Source organism: Eumetopias jubatus, unplaced genomic scaffold, assembly GCF_037043125.1.
Source record: "Eumetopias jubatus isolate StellerSeaLion01/CBP00866 unplaced genomic scaffold, mEumJub1_p1.0 scaffold_7, whole genome shotgun sequence".
Classification (NCBI taxonomy): Eukaryota; Metazoa; Chordata; class Mammalia; order Carnivora; family Otariidae; genus Eumetopias; species Eumetopias jubatus.
In genome coordinates this window covers 107232501-107254629 of record NW_028274813.1, presented here as the reverse complement: position 1 = coordinate 107254629, position 22129 = coordinate 107232501, and the positions used below count along the sequence as shown (strand labels likewise).

The 22129-nt window shown below is 40.1% G+C and overlaps 1 protein-coding gene across 7 annotated transcripts in view; it reads right to left on the bottom strand.

Annotated features, from left to right (window-relative positions):
• Positions 1–22129, bottom strand: part of IQCH (IQ motif containing H) — a 201492-nt gene that overhangs the window by 76374 nt on the left and 102989 nt on the right. For 4 of the 7 annotated variants that reach the window (XM_028100291.2, XM_028100293.1, XM_028100294.1 and 1 more), the window contains 2 exons: positions 14205–14288; positions 9955–10130 (listed from right to left, as the gene is read on the bottom strand). In XM_028100291.2, the coding sequence (XP_027956092.1) occupies positions 9955–10130; positions 14205–14288 (260 nt within the window). Of the gene's footprint in view, positions 1–4137; positions 4411–9954; positions 10131–14204; positions 14289–22129 lie in introns of all 7 variants that reach the window. The other 3 variants (XM_088024875.1, XM_088024876.1, XM_028100290.2) reach the window with 1 other exon arrangement.

Here is a 22129-nt window from a genome sequence, read left to right as displayed (position 1 = left end):
TGGCCAAGTATGTCGTATGTATTATGTGAACAAGACAGATAAAGGAGATAAAACGTTAATGAAAACAACTATGTTTTATTTGAAACAGTATTCCGGCAAGAACTGGGCTCAATCCCATGGAAATGGAAGGGATAGAAGTTGAAGCTTTATTATCACAAGGATAGCAACATCTAATGTTACTGAACTCTCCATAGGAGTTGGGCATTTGGCTAGGCTCTTTACATGACTTTTCTCTTGTAATACTCAAATATGAAGCAAGCATCATTATTAGTTCCATTTTATATATGAATAACTGAGACTCAGCTGATTTATTATAATTTTTAAAGATTTTATTTATTTATTTGAGAAAGAGAGAATGAGCAGGGTGAGAGGCAGAAGGGGAGGAAGAGGGAGAAGCAGACTCCCCACTAAGCAGGGAGCCCGAGGCAGGGCTCAATCTCAGGACCCTAGGATCCTAACCTGAGCTGGAGGGTGATACTTAACCAACTGAGCCACCCAAGTGCCCTGAGACTCAGCTAATTTATAAATAACTTGCCCACAATCACCGATCACCTGGTGTTAGGTGGAAAAGCAGAGACTCCACCCAGGATGCTCTGATTCCAGCACCTAAGTGCATTCCTTCTCCTCCATGCTGCCTACCCCAGCCTGCAGAGAGGTGGAGGAGGAGGGTGAGGTGGAGAAAGAAGTCAGAAGAGGAGCAAGAGAAGCAATTTTCCTTGTAGTCAATTAAGCCATTTCGGATAAATTTGAATCAGGCAAAAGTCTATAGCCCAGATTACGTGATTATAAGTAATACTCTACTAGTAGAGCCTTGGAGAAAAACAAGCCATTAGATCACAGAATGATTTTTTGTCTGGTCTTCCCGTCAGAAGGTTGTGGTCTGTATTACCCAGAAAGAAACACAACAGTACGAAGCATTCTCTCTTTTGAGCTCTCTTGACTATGGTCCTCTATACTTGGGGAGGTCTCTGTGACACTCTCATTCTCTTCTCTTTGGGTGAGTTTTTGCTCACTGAATGGATTTTTAAATTTTGGTTTTTTAACAAAAGAGTGTGAAAGGACTCAAGATCGTAGTTCTGCTGAAGTCTGGAGCTAGAAGATTAAAATTATTTTGATTAAAGACACAATCTGTTCTCCTGTGTTGTATCTTTTCAGCAAATCTTCCTGGGGGTGTTACACTACACAGCAGTATGGAAGTGATATCAAAATGGGCATACTTGGGATCCCCAGAAGCCCCATGCCACCATGGGGTATTCAATTAGGGTGGAAATGGAATTGTCTTAGCTCCCTGATTATCAAGTAGTGTCTGTAGATAATTTGGTGTTTAAATGACAAGTACTCTTGTCTGCATACCATATGGCTATGAGCATAGCCTAGGAAGGTTTTGTAATGTGCCTTCCAGAGTTACATCCCTTCTTTCTCTAATGTGTTGAGAAGACAGATTCTATATTTAATCATACTTTGCTGTATCATGATCGCACTTTGCAGAAGTAGAAATGGTCTCTGGCTGTTAATATCTGATGAAAGTCTCTTGCTAACGTAAGGAAAGGTGTTCCAGCCTTTTTAGTGTTCTGGCCTTCATAGCCTTTTTCACTGTATGTTCAGATACATTGTATATTTGGAAGTTTCAGCTACTAACAGAATTATTATCTGTTTCTTCCAAATCCTATTATTTGTTGCTTCTGAGAATCCTATAAATGGGTGTCTGTTGATGGATCCCCTACAGTAATGAAGAGGATCAATAGTATTGTAAAGACTGCACCACTGGAAAGAATTATGTGCTATCTTTAAGTGAAAATTGAACAGTGCTTTAAAAATAGCATCGCCAGTTTTGATTATTTAACCGAAGCTGTCGATACTTTATACAGACCACATGTCAGAAAGAGAGCTTGCATGGTTACTTTATGGATCAAAAGAGGAAATGCTCACTGGGCTCATGCTAGATTTAAAAAATAAACAAATAAATTACTTAATCATAAACCAAATGACTTTATGCTATTTCCAAACATTAATCAATTTTCTATTTGAGTCTATCTGTTCAAAAGAGGTAATATATTTTTTAATTGCCATTCATTTTATACTAGTGTAGAGCAGAAGTAGAAAAATGTCAACTGGCTAAAATTCAGCTGATAGTTGGGAATATTTATTCACCTAAATTAAAATAATCACAGCTCTCTTTCACCGGCTTTAAGTTTATGATGCACATCGGTAAAAAGTCAGCATTATTGATTCATCACCATCTGCAAATTCAAAACGCTGACACACTCAGATAGATTAGGTAGGGCAGTCACTATCTGGAAAAATCTCAATGGAGTACTTTAATTCTTGATGACCTCAGACATACGTTTTCAAACAAGTGGAGTGGAAGTCAGTGATAACTTGGTTTATTGTGATACGATTTGCACATGCCATAGATTAAATGTCCCTCAAATCCAGGTTGTCTACGAGGAGGTTTTTAATCCTGCTTCTGAATACCAGCATGAGAGGGAGGGTTGTTTTTTTTTTTTAAGGTTTATTTATTTATTTATTTGACAGAGAGAGAGAGAGACACACACAGCGAGAGAATGAACACAAGCAGGGGGAGTGGGAGAGGGAGAGGGAGAAGCAGGCTTCCCGCCGAGCAGGAAGCCCGATGTGGGGCTCGATCCCAGGACCCTGGGATCATGACCTGAGCTGAAGGCAGACGCTTAACGACTGAGCCACCCAGGCGCCCTGAGTGGGAGGTTTTACTGCATTCCACAATGAACTGTATACAGTTCTAAAACATTTCCTAGCAAAGATGGCCTGAGTTCTCTGTCAGTCAAGATGAAAGCAAGACTTCATATAAATTTTGCACATACATTTTAAAGTTTTGAAGACTGTTTCATGTAATGTACATGTGTAAAATTATAGTTTTATAGTGCATTTCACTTGTCTCAAGTCTCTCAGCTGAGTATTCCCCTGGGAAGCAGAGTCAAGCGATCCACTTTGTTACCTTCAAATTCCAGTGGAGACTAATGGCGGTGAACAGTGGGGCACACCAGTTTAGGGGGAGCATCTCTCTCACTCACTAAAATTGCCTGTGCTTTTTCCAGACTCTGCCATCTTTAAGAGCGACTTCCTTCATGAGCCCATGTATTGCCCAAGAACACTCTAGCAAGACTGAAACATTTTAGGGCAATTTAATAAGTTAACAATACCTTCAAACTAGTCTCTGAGAAGTACGGTTTGTTGAAAGGCTTGATTCTGGGGCCTTGGCGACTATGATATACAGAACATCATGATCAAGTGGCTGAGGGAAGAAGGAGGATCCCTAAGTATCGTCCCTCACAAACTGCTTCATTGAGCACAGTTCTTTAGGTTCCTGAGAACTGGGTGCTTGTGGTAGTTGTGTTTGGCTAGGAGTAATGGTTAAGAGAGCTACTGAAACAGAGGTGAGGAAATGTTAACAGTCATTTGTCTTTTTATTTCTTTCTTGTGAAAAAAAGGTGGTGGTTAAATGGGGGAACACGTGCCAGAGCTGACTCAAAGATCATTTCTAGTGACTAATATTATAATTTCTCTAAACAGTTAGGATCTAACTGTCTGCTGGAGGAATGCATAGCCAGAGACCTGGTCCAAAGCAAAGACACAGATGCAGATAGTTTTATTCCAGATCCATTTCCTGTCCTCTTTCTGGGATTTTCCTCCTACTCCCTTTATGGCCCCTTCCTGAGAGCCAAGGATGTCTGCAGCCCTCTGCTGTAGAACCTCCGCAACCTGACTTGGCAGGAAGGCTTGCTCACTGGGGTTTTCCAAACCTGCTCCTTTTCACCAAAACTGCCTCTTAAGTTTCCTAGGGTCCTCCTAAATGACTGGCTAGCTAATATGATGATCAATTAATCCATTTTAAGGTGATAAATACTAAGAGCGGATTAGTACATGGACAGGGCCTTCAATGGCTTAACACAAATTAGTAAATATCTTGAGTAATCCCCGCAATTTCTGCAAGGCCAACAGGAAGAGCCCTTGAAACATGAAGGCCTCACGCAGATCCCATCAGCATTCCATATATTCTTCACTGGGTAGGGCTGGCTTCAGAAGCGCTGAAGTTCCCACAAGGTCAAGAGGGTGTGACATACTTGAACAGAGCCTCACTACTCTGTCTACCCCACATACCTGTTGGTGACAATAGATGCCATGCACTCCAGGAGGGACTGGCACATTGGCACTCTCAAAGACCCATTTGCTTCCAGACTTGCTACTGTAAAGATGAGCTATTTCAGGCTCTGGACCCAGGATGGGTAAGTTTAACATATCCGCCACGGCCAAATCATCTCTGTGGAGGAGCCCGCTGACAATGTAGGCCTCTTTTCCTTGGATGAGATTTTTTATTCTTTTGATCGCCTTGGGACTGTACATCAGGTAAGTGGCCAGGCACATATGATGCTTCTGGGGGGAGACCATATCGTTCTTGTTAAAAGGTGTTCTTTTTCTAGTCCATATGCCTAATTTATAACGTTGCACACAATAAATGCATTATTAATAGCAGGCTGGGTTATGACCTATCCTGTTGTTTAGCAGTTTAAATTGATAAAAGCTGTTGGGGTGAGGCTCCATAATCGCTCACATCTTTAGTGTGTTGGAAATAGGCTCACTGGGAATAGAACTAATTACTACACATCTGTATTTATTTGATCCACGTGGAATTATCCTTCTGTCAGAAGGAAAAGAGGCTGGCAGCCTTTGGATAATAGTGATTCATCTCTGCAACACTTCTGGCATGGTTTAACACTAAAGCGTCTGGAAAATCAATACAAAAAATGAAGAAAAAAGCCTTACAGTATGCTTGACTATATGGGACTCTTAATCCGGCAACTCTTCATGTGACTGGTTAGGCAAAGGGCACTCGGTACTCTCTTTCCAAAGTTCTACCACCAAGTCCATTTTAGAAAATATGTACTTTTATAATGATTGTTTTGGTTTTTAGCCAACACTCTGGAGAGGATTCATGGGTAGAAAATATTTGAAAACTTCAGCAAGACTTAAATTTATTTTCCAGTGGAAAATTCTTTTTATTTTATTTTTGACTACTTATTTTTTTAATTTTTTTAAATAGTCTTTTTTTTTTTAAAGATTTTTATTTATTCATTTGCGGGAGAGACAGGGAGAGAACAAGCAGGGGGAGAGGCAGAGGGAGAGGGAGAAGCAGACTCCCTGCTGAGCAAGGAGCCCGATGCGGGACTCGATCCCAGGACGCTGGGATCATGACCCGAGCCGAAGGCAGACGCTTAACCATCTGAGCCACCCAGGCGCCCTATTTTTGACTATTTAGACTAATCAGGTGACGATGGGCACAGGAAAGCCATTAGCCAAGGGTGGAATATGAGAACCCACGATTGCTCATTTCCTCTAGAGAGGAGGGCATCATGGCACGTGAGAAGGTGCTGGGGACTTGGGAGTGCTGGCTTAGAATCGAGCTCTATCACTTATAAGCTACCTGAACCTGGGCCAGTGACTTATACTCCCTCTGCCTAAGTTTCTCCATCTGTTTTTTTTTTTTTTAGATATATTTATTTTTTTTTTAGAGAGAGAGTGAGAGCAAGTTGGGGGAGGAGCAGAGGGAGAGACTCCCCAGGCAGACTCCCTGCTGAGTGGGGAGCCAGATTCAGGTCTCGATCTCATGACCCATGAGATCATGACCTGAGCCAAAACCAAGAGTCGGACGTTCAACTGACTGAGCCACCCAGAACGCCCTGGTTTCTCCATCTGTCAAGTGGAAATAAAAATACCTGTTTGCTGGGTTGCTCTAAGCCTAAAATAAGATCATGAGTGTAATACACCTGTTATAATGCATGGCATTGAGTTGATATTCAATAAATGGTACTAATTATTATTACAGAGAAAAACTCTCTTTTTAAAATAAAGTCATTAAAAATGCCATGCAAATTATATAATGCAAGGTGCCAGTGTCTTAAGGGAGTTACGGGATTTTGCAGATTCGCACCTACTTCCCCAATTCTGGTCAAAATTATCTATTCAACATGGCATAAAAATGTGGAGAAAAGCTACTCAACTGTTTCTGGGAATGTTAGCGGCACCAGTTTGCAAACCGTTAGATGTAATGATGAGTATGGGAGAAAGAGAGCGAGGAGAGCCCTTGGATTTCAGTCCTGCCTGAATTTGTAACTTGCAAGGTGATTTAGAAAACTCGACCTTTCTGAGCCTCAGCCCCTATATTCAAATGATGCATTGACTAGAAGTCTCTGGGGTCTTTCCAGCTCTGAAATAACTTTCCCTTTCAAACCAGAGCTCTTCTGGGCTTTCCGTTTAATGGGTACAGAAATTCTGCTTGAGATGTTCAAAAAGTTTTGCAAATGGATCATGCGATGATTGCACAACAGTGGGAGTGTACTTAAAGCCACTGAACTGCACACCTAACATGATTAAAATGGTAAATTTTATGTTATGTGTATTTTGCCCCCAATTAGAAAAAAAGACAAAAAACAGAGCCCCTCTGAGAAGAGGATTTATATAATTCACACTGTGGGGCCCTTCTTCCAGGGCAAGCGTTCTATTCTAAGCTCTTCGATCTATGTCATATGCCTTTTCTACCATTATTTAAATCCATTTTCAACACCTACTTTGGAGAATGCAATTCCGGGAAGCCCAGTGCTCCACCACACAATGGCTGGTAGCACCTCTTGAGTTTGTGTTCCCCATCTGGTTAATCACCATCTTTTCTTCTTGTTTATTTCACCCCTTTCCTTGCCCCACAAATTATTCCAATGAGGAAAGGTAAAAAAATTAAGTGTTGGGGAGAACTGGGGACTTATATTAATATGTAACATGGTGAGCTTTACAGGGTACCTAGAAGAGTGCTTTAAGGTGGCCGTGCTCTCAGTGTCAAGGTCACAAGGCCAAGGCCTCTGACACTATTCTCTTGCTTGATCCATAGAACACTGTACCAACGAACAGCTCCTCTTTTGGGGTGAGGAAACGGAGGCTCAAGTGACTTGCCCAAAGTCACACAGGTAGCAAACAGCAGAGGCAAGATTGAAACCCGGGACTGGCACAATTTCATGCTGCAGTTACCACAACTTCTCCCATTCTCCAGACTGAGCAGTGAAGGTCTGGTGAGTTTATGAGGCGTGATGAGGGGGTGGCAGATGCAGTGATAGAACCTAATATTAGCATTCCGAACCACTTCCAGCCAGGCTGGGGTTCTGGCTCCTCTCTTGGTGAGCACGCAGCCAGACTCTGATTTATAGTCATCTGTGCGCCTGCCTTGTTCTTCAGGCAAGATGGTCCCATAGTATTGTGTTCGATATGTGTTTAGTAAAGATTTGAATACAAGTGAGTGATGGCACAGGACACGTTACTGGCCACGGGTCTTGTATGACCGTTGAGAGAAAATCATGATCATCAGATCCAGGCAGCAGATTAGCATAGATGACGAAAGTCTAAAATGTTCCTAGTTCATAACATTATACATACATTTGATTTATCACCACTAATTTTTTTCTGGACCTGAAACAAAAAGTAGTTGTTTGGGATGTCTTCGTAAACATTAAAATGTTCACAACCAGACATGATGACTTTAGAAGAGCACTTTTTACCATTACAGATTCAAGCATCATATAGTAACTTGGAGAGATGTACAAACAGATTTTTGGCACGCTTTAAAAAAAAATCTCCTCAGAGCCATCCATTTGAATGAAAATCAGCACTGATACAATCTCTCAAACCCATTAAAAGGAAATAAAGCAATAACTAAACAGGAGCGGGAACTGATGTGAAAGTGAGAGTTTAATTTTTGTATTTTAAAAAGTTGATTGCCTATGAGTGATTAATTACTCAAATAATTTAAATTTAAACTATGAGAAGTATTAAGCACTTAAAATATTCCCTACTCGTTTCTACTCACCAAGATGCAGACCTAACTATGAATGTGACTCAGTGCATCTGTTAGTGCCAACCGCCTATATCTTCCTTAGAAGCTGAAGAGTGGACTGCAGGGCACCTGTCTCAAGTAACAGGATTGTAGAGCTGGAAGGGTCTTTGAAATGCCGTTACCCATCACCTGATTGTATAGATGAAGATCAGAGGACCAGAAAGGTAAAGGGAGCTAGCCACAGGGGCATCCAGGAGCAACGCAATCATTCCAATTCATGATAGTGTTCTGGGGTCGGACAGATTTTGGTTTAGACTCTGACCCCACCAAGAACTTTGGACTAGAAAATGAGACTTGGTTTCCTTAGCCATAGAAGGAGATTGATCATTTCTGTCTTGTTGGCATTGTTCTGAGGACCAAAAGAGAAAATGTGTGCTAAGCACTTGAGAAATGTTACTTGTGCATTCACTTTCCTGTTCCCAAATTAGTGCCCCTTTCCCATTCCATGCCTCTTCGATGTATATGGACTTTTCAGATGTGCAGAAACTCTTCATCAGCAGCTCCCAGGCATTAGCTCCATTTTCTGGCTGGATAAAATTGGGAAATTACCACACAGTAATGATAGTTTTTCTTCCTTGCTTTCTAATGTCCACTGTGACCCTGCCACTGAGGCCAGGGGATAGCTAGAGAGCACCAAGCAATCCTTGCCCTGATGGAGGATATTGGGAGGTTCCTAAGAGCATAAGGAAGTGGTGATGATTTGTCCCCTGTCTTTTCTCTTGTTCACCCTGTCCCTGTATCCTCCTCCATAGCCAAGCAGTGCCCATGAAACAGAGCTAGGCAGAGAGCTTGGGGGGAACATTGAGGTATCCAGTGATGAAACAAATAAAATGTTTATCTTGGTAGAAGAGAGTAACTCCTGATGACAATTCACTGAGTATACTAGCAAAGCAGAAATGTTATAGCAAACCTACTCAGCCCTGGCAGGCCTTTTTTTTGGGGGGGGGAGCTGTCAAAACATGGTGCATCTGAAGGGTTAATAGGTAGCAACAACACATAGATAATAAAGCATGCCATCGATTTCTTTGCCAAAAAATAGAGCATAGATTTTGGTGCATCCCACTTGTGCGTGGAGAGAGCTATCTTTAGCAGCAAATTCAGACCCTTAATTATACAAAAAAAAGTCTCCGCAAAATTGTATAGTCCATTAGGTATTAAAATGTTGGTTGTTTAAAATGGAAATTTTAAATTCTTGTTAAAACATAGAGAAATTCATTTCTTTTTTTTTTTAAAGATTTTATTTATTTATTTGACAGAAAGAGAGAGACTGCGAGAGAGGGAACACAAGCAGGGGGAGTGGGAGAGGGAGAAGCAGACTCCCCGCTGAGCAGGGAGCCCGATGTGGGGCTCAATCCCAGGACCCTGGGATCACGACCTGAGCTGAAGGCAGACGCTTAACGACTGAGCCACACAGGCGCCCCGAGAAATTCATTTCAAGCCATCTCTTACACTGTGCGTGTGACTCCGTGAATTTCCCAAAAGCTCTTATGTGGGGGTGGAGTTCCATTTAGAATTCATCCCATTCATTAAAAATCAGCAGAAGTTAAAAAAAAAAAATCTGAACCTCATTCATTATGAACCCTGTGATGTGGTAAATCAGGCCAAATTCCCTTGAGGAAACAAGTCCAGGGAGTAACAAAGAATAGCAGTGTGGAAATCAGAAAACAGGGGCCCTGGTCGAGGTTCTGTCCCTAACAAGCTTGGTGACCGTGGGTGGGCCCAGGCTTTCTCTGTCTTGGCGTCCACCACACAAAATTGAAGAAAAGGAACTACAGATGTTATAAATTTACCTACTTGATGGTACCACCCAATCACTGCAATTAGGCTTCAGCTATAGAGAAACTGGGCAAGAGCAGCTCAACTAAGTCTGCGAGTTAAACTGGGATATTTATTTCCTCCAGTCCAACTAGTAGTCTAATCAGTAAAGCTGTTAAACTTGCAATAATATTTCACTGATGTGTACCAGAGCGTTGCAAGTTATAAAATTTCCAATTTAATTTTACTGCATCCCTGAAGCCGTAGTAATTAGAAGACAAACTCACAGGGAAGACGTTTATAGCTTCAGGGGTGATAATTTTGAACCTGCCCTGCAGGTCACTTCTATCCTCAAGGTTCCCCGATTTGACAGCCGCCTGTAGACTCAGGATTTTATTGTAATAGCGCAGTAATTCGTCGTTCATCTGAATGGAGCAGATGTAGATGACACTCACATTGGCATCTAAAAACAACAGGCACAATGTTAATTACTGGTATAAAGGTAAATGACATTCTGAACTCTGGCATTGGATTGATGTTGCACAGTTTAAAATAAAGAGCGTATCCAAAAGCCACACTGAAGTTAATTTAGATTGGTTTTGTACAGATCTTCGCCATTTAACTGGCTTCTTTGCATTTTAGCATTTCTCTAAAGAAAAGATAAATAACACCACCACCAAAAAAATAGACACAATGATTCCTCCAGAAGGAAGGCTGTGAGGTACTAAGGAAGTGTGCTTTCAAATAATACATAGGGAGTTAGCCCCAGAACTACCATTAACATCAATGGGAATTGCATAGTGCTTTAAAAATTTATCCCATTAACTTCAGTAAATTATAAAACAGAGCTATTAACTTTAGAAAGCTGATGAAGTTGCAATTTCTTATTCTGCCTGGACTTGGCAGGGCCAATTCAGGGAACATCCTGTCCAAATAAATGGTCTGATTATGACCATAGCAATGATTATTTCAGGAAACCAACCTTTTCCCTGCTCCATTCCCAAAGAGGAGTATATTACTTAAATAGGACATCTAGTGATTCTTGGTTTAAAGGAAACGCTGTCTTAATTTAACTGTCTTTCTTCTTAAGTTGTGCTTCTTAGTATGTACATAGAAAGAAATCCTAATTGAATATCCCACCCAAATGGGATAGTGAGATGAGATTACCCACTGCAGGGTTTTAATATTTTAAGGACTTGGGACAGGGAATCAGCAGCCACTGGAGACATTCATTCATTCATAAAATAACTGGTTGATCGGTAGGGGCAAAGCACTTGGCTAGACATGGAGGGAAATGAGGAGTCAAAGCAGCTGGGATAATGCCCACGAGGAGCCACCATTTCATGTGCACAAACAGCCTTCAAACAAGGTGGAGAGGGGCGGACCCAGTGAAGCACGTGGAACAGGTGCTTCGGGAAGTTCGGGGGAGGCAGAACTGTAAAATATTTCCTTGGTCAGGTAGGGCTCAGAGGGGATTTGAGGACTCCTCTGTTCAGTTTGACAAGAGTATATAGAACACAGACTGATTAAATTCCAGCTCAGCTGCCTGGGAACATTGGACACAGTATTTAACCTTTCTAAGCATCGGTTCTTCATCTCAAAAATGGAGAAGAAAATCACCTGGGACATAGAGTTTTGAAGAGTATTAAATGAAAGGATACCTATAAAGCACCTGGTGCAGTATCTGGCACATAGTAGGTACTCAGTAAACAGTACAGATGCAGGAATCTGCGGCACGGCCCACCCTGACTAGGGGAGCCAACAGTGATTCCACACCCTGCCCTCCACACTTGCCCTCCCTTTATCAGCGCCCCCAAGATTTAACATGATGTAGTATCCTCGGTCATTTCATCCTACTGTCTCAAATCTATTAATCTTGTCTCTCCAAACTCTTTAAAGGCAAGGTGTATGCTCTTTCCTATATTCCCCCAAGCCCAGGTACGGTATGGAGCATGCAGGAGCCCCCCAATAAATACCTGTGGACCGACCGGAGGGATCTGGGAGGATGGAGGGATGTGGGAAGTAGAGAATCTCACACAATCAGTGAGATCAATGGCGTGTGGGAGAAATCCTCCCCCAGGAGAAGCGGAGTCCTCCAAACTGGCCCCATGCTGAGTGGCCCCGTGCTGAGCCGAGAGGAGGCACTCCATAAATGTAAATATCTAAGTGGCCCCTATTTGATTTTGAAACCAAATTGTCACATAAACCTCAAAATAAATTAACTGAGGAGACAGTAAATAACTTGTATCCAGTTGCTGAATGACCAAATTATTTATCCCAAACTTTGGGTTTGCAAGAGGAGACTTAGTGTCTTACTAAACTAAGGGTACCTCACAGCCCTCCTTCTGAAGGAATCATTGTATCTATTTTTTAGTGGTAGTGTTATTTCTTCTTTAGAGAAACGCTGAAGTGCAAAAAAGCTGGTTAAATGGCGAAGATCTCTACAAAACCAATCTAAATTAACTTCAGTGTGGCTTTTGGATATGGTCTTTATTTGTTTTTAAAAACCAAACTAGGATTTTTTTTAAGTATTAAAAAAAGACATAAAAACAAACAACAAAAACAAAGACTCCGCAGCTGAAGAAAACTAAATTTTTCTTGGGAAGGAATTTCTAGGTTACAAATAACAACAAATCATATCACTCATCTCACCTCCCTGTGCATTTCTGGCAAAGGAATACATATCACTAACACGAATATCCAATATTTGTGCATCTGCAAACATTCAAAATTAATTGACAGGTAATTTTGGAAAGCAATTAATATGAAGACAAAGATTGCTTTGATCGCTAGTCAATAGTCAATAATGATCACTCTCTTGCTTAACTCCTCTAGGAATTGAAAATACTGGTAGCCATTGGGGTCTCCACCTGACACCCTGACTTCACTGCCAATATCCAAATGACAGGTCTTACCAACCTAATCAGATTCTCTTTGTTTTCCCTGAATAAGCAAAAAGTCAACACACTTCACTAGGAATTAATGGAATTAAAAAAAAAAAAAGATAATTTATTCTTACATAAAATTACTATTTTTCCTAGTTTCTTCATATATTTTTTAAAAATTTCACAAGCAAGTACTTTTTCTACCTTCTAACTACCGTTTCTAAACTTCCATTACATCTCTTGAAGAGGTTTTGGGATCGGATTGCTATATCATGAAGACAGTGTACCAAAAAAAGGCATTTGGTTCATAGTCTCTCAGAAAAGTTCATCGTGAAATTTTCCATTGCAGGTAAGACATAGATTGAACTATTGAATTATTTAAAATAGAAACCTCATATTTTCAAATGTTTTCTAATAATGAGACTCTTTTGTAAAGAAATTCTTTGGTGATGGTTTGTGCTATATATAGAAAGGTATATAAAAAGCTAAAGAAAAAAATTAAATCAAATAAATTAGAGCAAAGTCTGCCCTCTGCTGCACTTCAGTGATTTCCACGCAGTCAGGTTTTTAGTTGAAATAGCTCAGCACTAACAAATCAATCTCAAGTCATCAAAAAAAAATTTTTTTTGTAACTCTGAAAAACGATATTAGTGCCTACATAATAGATTAAAGCAATTACACTATTATTATTTTAGGACACTGTAAATTTCTAGTACTGATGTATTTTTGTTACCAAATGGCATTTATAAAATAATAATGATGCTGAAATATATATGAATCATGTAAAGTATGTCATTCCGGGGAGCCAGCTGAGTTGGTCATTGATAATTTAAAATTCTTCCTTGTTTTGCTTAAATAAAGGCCATAGCAACTGTATTTTAGCAAAACAAAGAAGTTCTTATTTGGTAACTAATAAAAACCTAGTTTTTGTTTACCCTGAATTTCTGGCCAGTACCTTCTAAACTGATTCAGTATTAGTGCTTAGCCTTTGTGACCTTGTGTTAATCCTAACCTGAACCTTGGTCTTCAGCAGCACAAACCAGGGCATTATTGTCTTCTCTCCTGGCCCAGGTTGGTGTCTGATTTAGAACTGACCAAGCCAGTATCAGAGCCTGACCTTTACAAGGAAATATCTACCACCTGAGGTCTATATTTCTAAGAATTCCCTCTCCTAGGCACCTCCTGTTTTCTAATAACTAGATGATATGTATTTAAATAAAAGCTTCTCTTAAAAAAATCTGTCTTCACATCCCTCTTAGTCTTATAGTGAAAACAATTCTTTTCATTTCTGATACCACCTTCCACTTACTTCCCAGATAACATAATAGACAATATTGACACAGATATAAAATGTTGGCTTCCCTCACTGCTGGAGTCGGGAAATGAAGAGGATTTGGGGCTATAGGAGAGAAATCCTCAGAATTTAGAAAAAGCAACCCAAATAAATTAGTTAAAAATGTCATTTTTTAATTCAAGTCAATGCCACTATAAATCTGTTCTTTAAAACAAAACATTTATTTTGCCCCGCCAGTAGATTAGAAATCCACACTTTTTCCTTGCAGGGGAAAACAAATAAGCAAAATTAAACATTTTTATCAACATCCTCTGATAAACATTCCCAAGAGTCATTTGTGTGGAAGTATTTACTGTACCTAAGATGTCACACAGCCTCCCCAGCTGCATGTTCTGTTGTGTGTTGAAGTCGTCCATATTTTGTCTCACAGGCAGAGAATATCCTAAAAGGTGAACAAGATGTCAAAACACAGAAAGAGCAAGTCAGTATGGCAAAATGGCACACTAGGATTTCCAGGGGTCACAGTCCACATTTCTAGGCAAGAATTTTCTCGGAAGCATCTTGCAGACACAGTCTAACTCCTAAGAATGAGATCCTTGCTTCTCAGGGGATTAAGCATTATTCTGGAAGATTTGCTAAGCAGCATATTCTGCAAAAGAAGAGTTTGTATTTTTCTTTTTTTTAAAGATTATTTATTTATTTATTTATTTGAGAGAGAGAATGAGAGAGAGAGAGAGAGCATGAGAGGGGGGAGGGTCAGAGGGAGAGGCAGACTCCCCGCTCAGCGGAGAGCCCGATATGGGACTCGATCCCGGGACTCCAGGATCGTGACCTCAGCCGAAGGCAGTCGCTTAACCAACTGAGCCACCCAGGCGCCCTAAGAAGAGTTCGTATTTTTCAATACCAGCAAAACCACCGGGAACCAAGATTATAAAAACAGGGGGAAAATGTCTGACATTGAACATGAATGTTCAAAACAAAATTGAAGAAAATTATGCTCAGGGTTTAAAAAACAAACAAGCAAACAAACCGTATTGGCTCTTTTTAACTTATGCTTCCTGTGTGGCATTTTGAAGATGTGTCCCCAGAATCATTCTAAACTAACACACGGATTTCAGAGAAACCCCTTGCTGTCAGGAATATGTATTTAAGTAATTCTGAATACTAAAGAAATATGCTTCTGCTCACCCAGTCAAAAGAAATTTTAACCTTTAGAGGGCAATAAAGGTTAATGCAGTTACTTTGTCAGTACTGATAGAAGTCCTGCAGTTTGCCTTCGTGTCCACTGGAAACAGAGCAGAAGGAAAATGCATGTGGATTACTCTTGTACAAAACTAAAAGAAGAAACAGCGGCAACTCTTCCTGCTGGCATTTCAGGGGTTAAAAAAAATAAGTGGATCAAAGCATGAACTTAAAAGGCACACATACTCACAAGCAGGTATAATTGCTTATATGAAATTCAGCAACTGTTGGTGCAACTTTTTTTTTTTTTTGAGTAAAATTGCTTTTCACATTTTGAAGAGATGCTTCAATGCCTCCTTGTGGTTAGTGAGCCCAAACACATGTTTCAAGTTAAACTGCTTTAGATAAAGTGATTTTAAATATTACATCTTTGAGATGTGACACAGATTTCCTTTTCAGCATAAGGAAAACTATAGCAATTCAGGCAACAGGGCTTCAGATCAAATGCACTCTGATAATTGGCTCTTTGCTTTGATGTCAGTGTTTAAACACTATAGACGTCGTCTGGAAATTAAATGAGCTTACAATTCATCTTAAAGTCTCCCTTTTGCTTTATGCAGATGACCTTAAGAACTACAGAGGCAGAAGGACAAATAGCTTGTTCGAGTTATTTTTGAAAAATTATTAATTTCTAAAATAGGTTGGGGAACCCTTCCACATATGAAAGCGTAGACCGCTGCAGACAATGCCATCTTGATGTGTGATTGCAGTACTGGGACTCTTAGGATTTTGCCTATGTATAATTCTATCTATATTCAGATAAATGTTTAGGAAGATGTCTTGTGAATAACTTCTATATCCAAACTATAAGAAGGCAGGAAAAATGCCTAAAGAATAAAGTATGATTAAGAAAAATGCCGGAGAGCATTCCACGGATGCATTCCCTTTCAAAAGCAAAGATAAAAGGCAGTGTGAGATGTCTCATTAAGATGATGTCCAATTTAAAATATAAAGGATGTCTGATCACTTTGTTGCCGCATGTGAGTAAGTCTGTGTTTCAATCAAGTGCTGGAGGTCAGTTTTCCAACAAATTACTTGGTACCTCTGTTACCACTGATCAAGGACGCATTTAAAATGTCTATGCAGAATTATGACAGAACTGGTTACTCAGTTAACCCTACAAATATGCCCATTTTAAAGAACTGAATGTTAGTAATCTCAGAACACTGTTATAGAGGTTCACATGAAGTAACAGATATGAAGACATTTTGTAAACTGTGAAGTGCTGTGCAAACATAAGGTATTTTAATATTATGGGGTATATGTGCTTCCAAGGCCCATAACAAGAACAAATCTTGTGGCGAGCCACAGACCATTCTACATGGACAAGGTACAATGCAGTGAACATTGCCATCAGCAGAGCAGAAGCTGGGAGTCGATTTTTTTAAAAAGTCGGATTTATTATGTTTCGTACACCCACAAAAGTACGTGTTGACATCCAGGTGAAAAGATGCTCATCAATGCTGGCAGTACATATATTAAATCCAATAGTGACTTAACCACTAAGCTATTGGCAAGGATGTTGTGGCCTTGGGGAACTCAGCAGACGTGCCCAGTGGCAATGAACCATCACATTTCGAATATAATCTGCAGAGACATGGGTACTTCAAAGGTCAGATAGAAACACGGGGGAGTTTTGAGACATCATCTACTTCAACCCTGTTATGTTATAGATAAGAAAAACCAGGGTAAGTGCCTTGTCTCTTGTCCAAGATCACATAAACCTACAAATTACTGTACAGTTCAGATAGGACATATTTAGCTCTTGCATAAATGTGGTTGCATAAAAGAAGAGAGAGGCAAGACTCCAAATGTGAGCAGAGAACTCCAGAAGGGACAAAGAGCCTCTGCCTCTTTTCTCACTTTTATTTCCAATTATTGCAGCAGGCAGAATAATGGCCCTCCAGAGATGTCCATGTCCTCATCCCAGCAACCTGCGAATATGTTAGGTTACCTGGCAAAGGGGAAATAAAGTTGCAAATGGAATTAAGGTTGCTAATCGGCTGACCTTAAAATAGGGGGATTATCCTGGATTATTTGGCTATACCCAGTGTAATGACAAGGGTCCTTAAAAGTGGAAGAGGGAGGCAGGAGAGGAGAGAATTAGAGAAGCTGTGACTATAGAAGAAAGGCACATAGAGATGCTTGTTGCTGGCTTTAAAGATGGAGAAAGGGGGCCAAGGGCTCTCCTCATTTACGCCTTTGTGGGCAGCTTCTAGAAGCTGGAAAGGGTAAAGAAATTATTCTCCCCTAGAACTTCTAGAAGGAGTGCAGTCCTGCTGACACCTTGATTTTTAGCCCCTCTCAGACTTCTGAACTACAGAATTATTGCTCGAAGGCAATACACTTCTATTGTTTAAGCCACTAAACTTGTGGGAACTTGTTAAAGGGTGATAGAAAATGGATACGATGCCTACCTTCCATCTTCTTCTTTCAACTTTTATAAAATGGGGTCTCTGATCTGGAGAACTTGTGGGAATTCAAAGAGTGGTGAGTGGGACCTGTAGCTTTTTCTAGGTCCTCATCAGCCTAGGAGAAAACAGCCCTGGCATAAAGGGGCACTCTTTCTTCCTTACCACTGGAGAGAGGGACCCAGCCTCTTTCCTTATGGCCATCCCCATCACATGGGAAAATATTCCATCTTTTCTCAAAATGTTATCACCTCTGCTTCACATCAAAGGAGGGTACCTGAGAGATGCTTCTGTGAAGTTATCCAACTACCTTCGCTGTTCTGCCAAACCAAGGATGCTCACCAGTTGTTGCTTACTATCATTCCTCCACCTTCATCTCTGCATTTGTCTCCTGTCTCATCCCTATCTCCACTCCCACGCAAACTCCTATCAGATGATGCTAATTGCCCCTTTGCATCCAGGAAACTAGCTCTGCTGGATTGGCTTTTCCTTTGCAGAAACCACAGAAACCCACAAGCAAGGCCTTGCTCACAGTGACTGTGCCTCCTTGGGGCTGGTATGTGACAGGCCCCTGTTGTTGTGTCGGAGCACATGTTCTGGAACAGCCTGCTCATCACCCTGTGATTGATTTCTACTTCCTTTTGTCACCTGGTCCTATTCCTTACAGGGTACCCAAGGCAGAGAAGAGGTTAACAAGGGACTACTGGTTACCAAGAAGTTGTCATTTATCTGATCACCCTGGCCTAAGATGGTAGTCAACCAGGCCTCAATCTGATGGACTGGAGCAGTAGGTCTCAACTATTTGCCCGTTTTGAAACACGTGCTGTGTGATATTCACATGCACCCCCCACTCCTAGGGGCCAACACCAGGTGACGATAGCAGTAGCTGTCACCCCAACCCTTTCCCTTCCATTCAAGAAAGCATACTGGATAGAAGCTGAGCAAAGTGACATCATTATAGAGGCGATCTTGAATTACTCCAATTCGCAAGAAAAGTTAACGTTACCCAACTTTGGTACTCTAATCATAAAAATGTTCAGGGAACATGTGACATATGTCACAATTGATTGCCCATCAGCATACTGCAGTCATCCAGAGAAATGTGATCGAGGCATTATGGTTATACCTAGGTTCTAATTACTTGTGCAACTGTGAAAACACAAGCTACTGAGATCAAAGATTAAAAGATAGTAAGAGAGACACCTATCTGGGTTCTTTAGGTATGTATGTAGTATACGCAGTGCCAGTTTGATGAAAATAAAACTGAGCATTGTTTTGGGGGGATACTACTGAGGGGGATTAGGGAATTTTGTGATGGGGATGTAGAAAACACAGGAGGTGCTTAAGTATTTGTTGAGTGTTGAAAACATTCTCAAACTAAACTGGCCAAATGGATTCTGTACGGTTGTGGAAAGAGTGAAGACTTGGGGTGCCTGGGTAATACAGTCTGTTGAGTGTTCAACTCTTGGTGTCAGCTCAGGTCATGATCTCAGGGTTGTGAGATCAAGCTCTGCTTTGGGCTCCACACTCACTCAGCGGGGAGTCTGCTTGGGATTCTCTCCCTCCCTCTGCTCATGCACTCTCTCTCTCTCAAATAAACAAATCTTTAAAAAAGAGAGAGAGAGAGAGAGAGAGAAGGAAGACTTTCTCTTATTTGAACTTTTTATCAGTGACTTTATCAGCGACTGGCCCGTGATAAAGTCACCATGGAGCTAAGGCCAGTGATTCTCAAAGCAATGTCTAGAGACTGTAGAAGGTCCTGAGACCCTTTTAGGGAGTCTGGAAGGTCGAAACTATTTTCAAAATAATACTAGGATGATAACCTTTTTCACAAAATGCAAAAAAATTATTGATAGGATTTCAAATTCCACATTGTAACTAACAGAAGAATTCCCATCCACTATTGAGTTTTGGTATAAAATCAAAGAAGAATATACGCAATTGTCTGAAAAGGCTATAAATGCATAAAACAGTTTTCCCTTTTCCAAATAGTTATCTCTGTAGGGGATCTCTGTTTTCTTCATAAGCTTCAATCAAAACAACATATTGCAACAGACTGAATCCAGAAATAGATATGAGAATCTAACCATTTTCTATTAAGAGATTTGCTAACTTGTCAACCAACGCAACTCTTTTCATTAAATTTTTTTGTTTGGGAAAATAAAGTTTTTTTTAACAAAAATATGTTATTTAGGTTACATTGGTAACTGATTCATTGTTGTTATTTTAGATTTTATTTTAGTTTTTATATTTGACAGAGAGGGAACACAAGCAGGGGGAGTGGAAGAGGAAGAAGCAGGCTCCTCGCTGAGCAGGGAGCCTGATGCAAGACTCGATCCCATGACCCTGAGATCATAACCTGAGCCAAAGGCAGATGCTTAACCAACTGAGCCACCAAGGCACCCCTATTGTTGTTGTTTTAAAGTAAATTAAATATTTTTAAAGTTTCTCAATTTTAGTTTCCAGTACAGTATGTATTGATAGATACAACCTATGGAAACAATGCTTATTAGGGTTCTCAATAGTTGTTACAAGTATAAGTTTGAGAACAGCTGAACAAACATTTTAATATTTTTATGACAATGAAGGCGATGACAAAGAGTATAGTTTTATCTTAGTAAATGCAAGACTTTTTATACCATATCCTAATACTAATCCATTTCATGAAGAGCTCATGAGCTGGTGTTTAGTGCTGCTGCTGCACTTCATGGTGCAACATCAGATAGCTCAAGGCCAACTGTGTAACTTAATATTACAGGGTCATGGGGCCAACTCTGGTCTAACTAATTAAGGAGTGTTGATTTGAATTACTTGGATGAATATAACATCGAGGAATACAATGTGTTTTCATCTTAATTCGGGCTGAAAAGGAATTGGACAGTTTAAGTGCACTTTGTTTCTGATCTCAAAGGATGTGTATATTTTGGGGAACTGTATCTGGGAGATCTTGGCAGTACCTCTGTCTCAAGGATCTAGTATAGCAATGCCATAACTGAACTGTGGATTCCATAGCTAACTTGCCAAAATACATGTTGAAGACCATGAAGATTTGACTGAAAGTCCCAATTTCTTAGCCCTAAGAACAAAGTCTATTGTGTCTTTGAGTTGTCAACCCAAAAATGAGAAAGCAGAAAGATGTCAGTGTGCTTGGAGACATAGTAAGAATGTGATTTCAGAGGTAACACTCTTGGCTGTGGTCCTCCACCCTTGCCCCTGTTCACAAAGGGAGGTGACATCCGGTTCTTATCTTTCCATAAAAGGGAGTGGGGTTAGGGAGCTACTGTCTCATGAACATTTGGGATAGGGTCAGTTATACACAAAACTTAGTGTATACTAAGTTTTCCTATTTTTAAGGCCTCCGTGATAGTACAGAGCAGCAGAAAAATGCTGTTCTTTCACGACACTCACAACAACAGAATTCACAACTTTATGGAAGGGAGTATCTTGGAGACCCCTAATGGTGTTTGCTCCAAGGATAATTTGCTGAAGTAATGCACAGAGGGGAAAAAAAAAAATGAAGCTGAACTATATAGATTCCTTTTAGCCATTAAATAAACTGGCAATGAAATAAAAGATTACATAGAGAAAAGGGAAAATCCCACCTCAATAATTCCCTATTTTTATTTTAAAAGAGGAAGAGAAGTAAGGGAGGAAACTCATCACTGGGGGGTTTAATTGGCTGGCAGTGCCTCATACACCTGCCCACGGCATCAGAGCCCCATACTTGGCCTATCTCATTTAATGTCAATATATTTTAAAATGTCACTGAGTTTAAGTGTAGCACCAAATGATGTACTGTAATAAAGGAGCATGGGGGTTAAATTAAAAGTGGAGGAAATAACTTGGCCAAAGAAACTGGAAACAGAATTAGTCCTAGGTTTTATTTAGACCTCTGATTTTTCTAGAGGTATTAGGATTCTTTGTTGCAGTTCTTTCTTATTTGACTGATAGATTTTGCTTAAAATAGACCCTAGTATTCTATTCCTGCTATGAACCATAGTAGATTATTTTGTTATATTTTTGTATTTCATTGTATTTCATTAATAAAAATGATAAAAATATCTAATATCCAATTAAGAGATTAGCCTATATACTCTGAAAAGGATGAGGTTTTTTTCTATCATCCTATGAAATTACAAGGCTGATCAGTTTCTTTGGACAATTAATCAACAGCATCCCACCTCTCCTGTTTGTTAAAAAGAGCTAAAACTTTGTTACATCTAGGAATACTACCCAAAATACGTAACAGTCAACCAAGTTTTATAATTACTCCTTTCAAAGAGGAGTACTCTGCAATGTGTAATTGTCTTAATGTTCATATTATCAAGCCATATACTTGAAAATACATGATAAATATTTTGTGGTCAAAGGCATTACTGAAGACATTACTGTGGTCCTCTACGTGATCATCAGTTTGGAGAATGCAATTATTCTTGTGTGTGCAAAACTGCATAAACAAATAACCGAATGCCTATAACTGCAATATACTGTATAGTTATCAGCTACGAATCTTTCATTTTTAGGGTTCAAACAAGTTAGTGCAGCCCTAATTGGCTAGTGACATGGCGTAATTATCTCTAGGGCTAATTCTACGCCAGAATTGATTGCAAATCTCCTGTAGAAAGAGAAA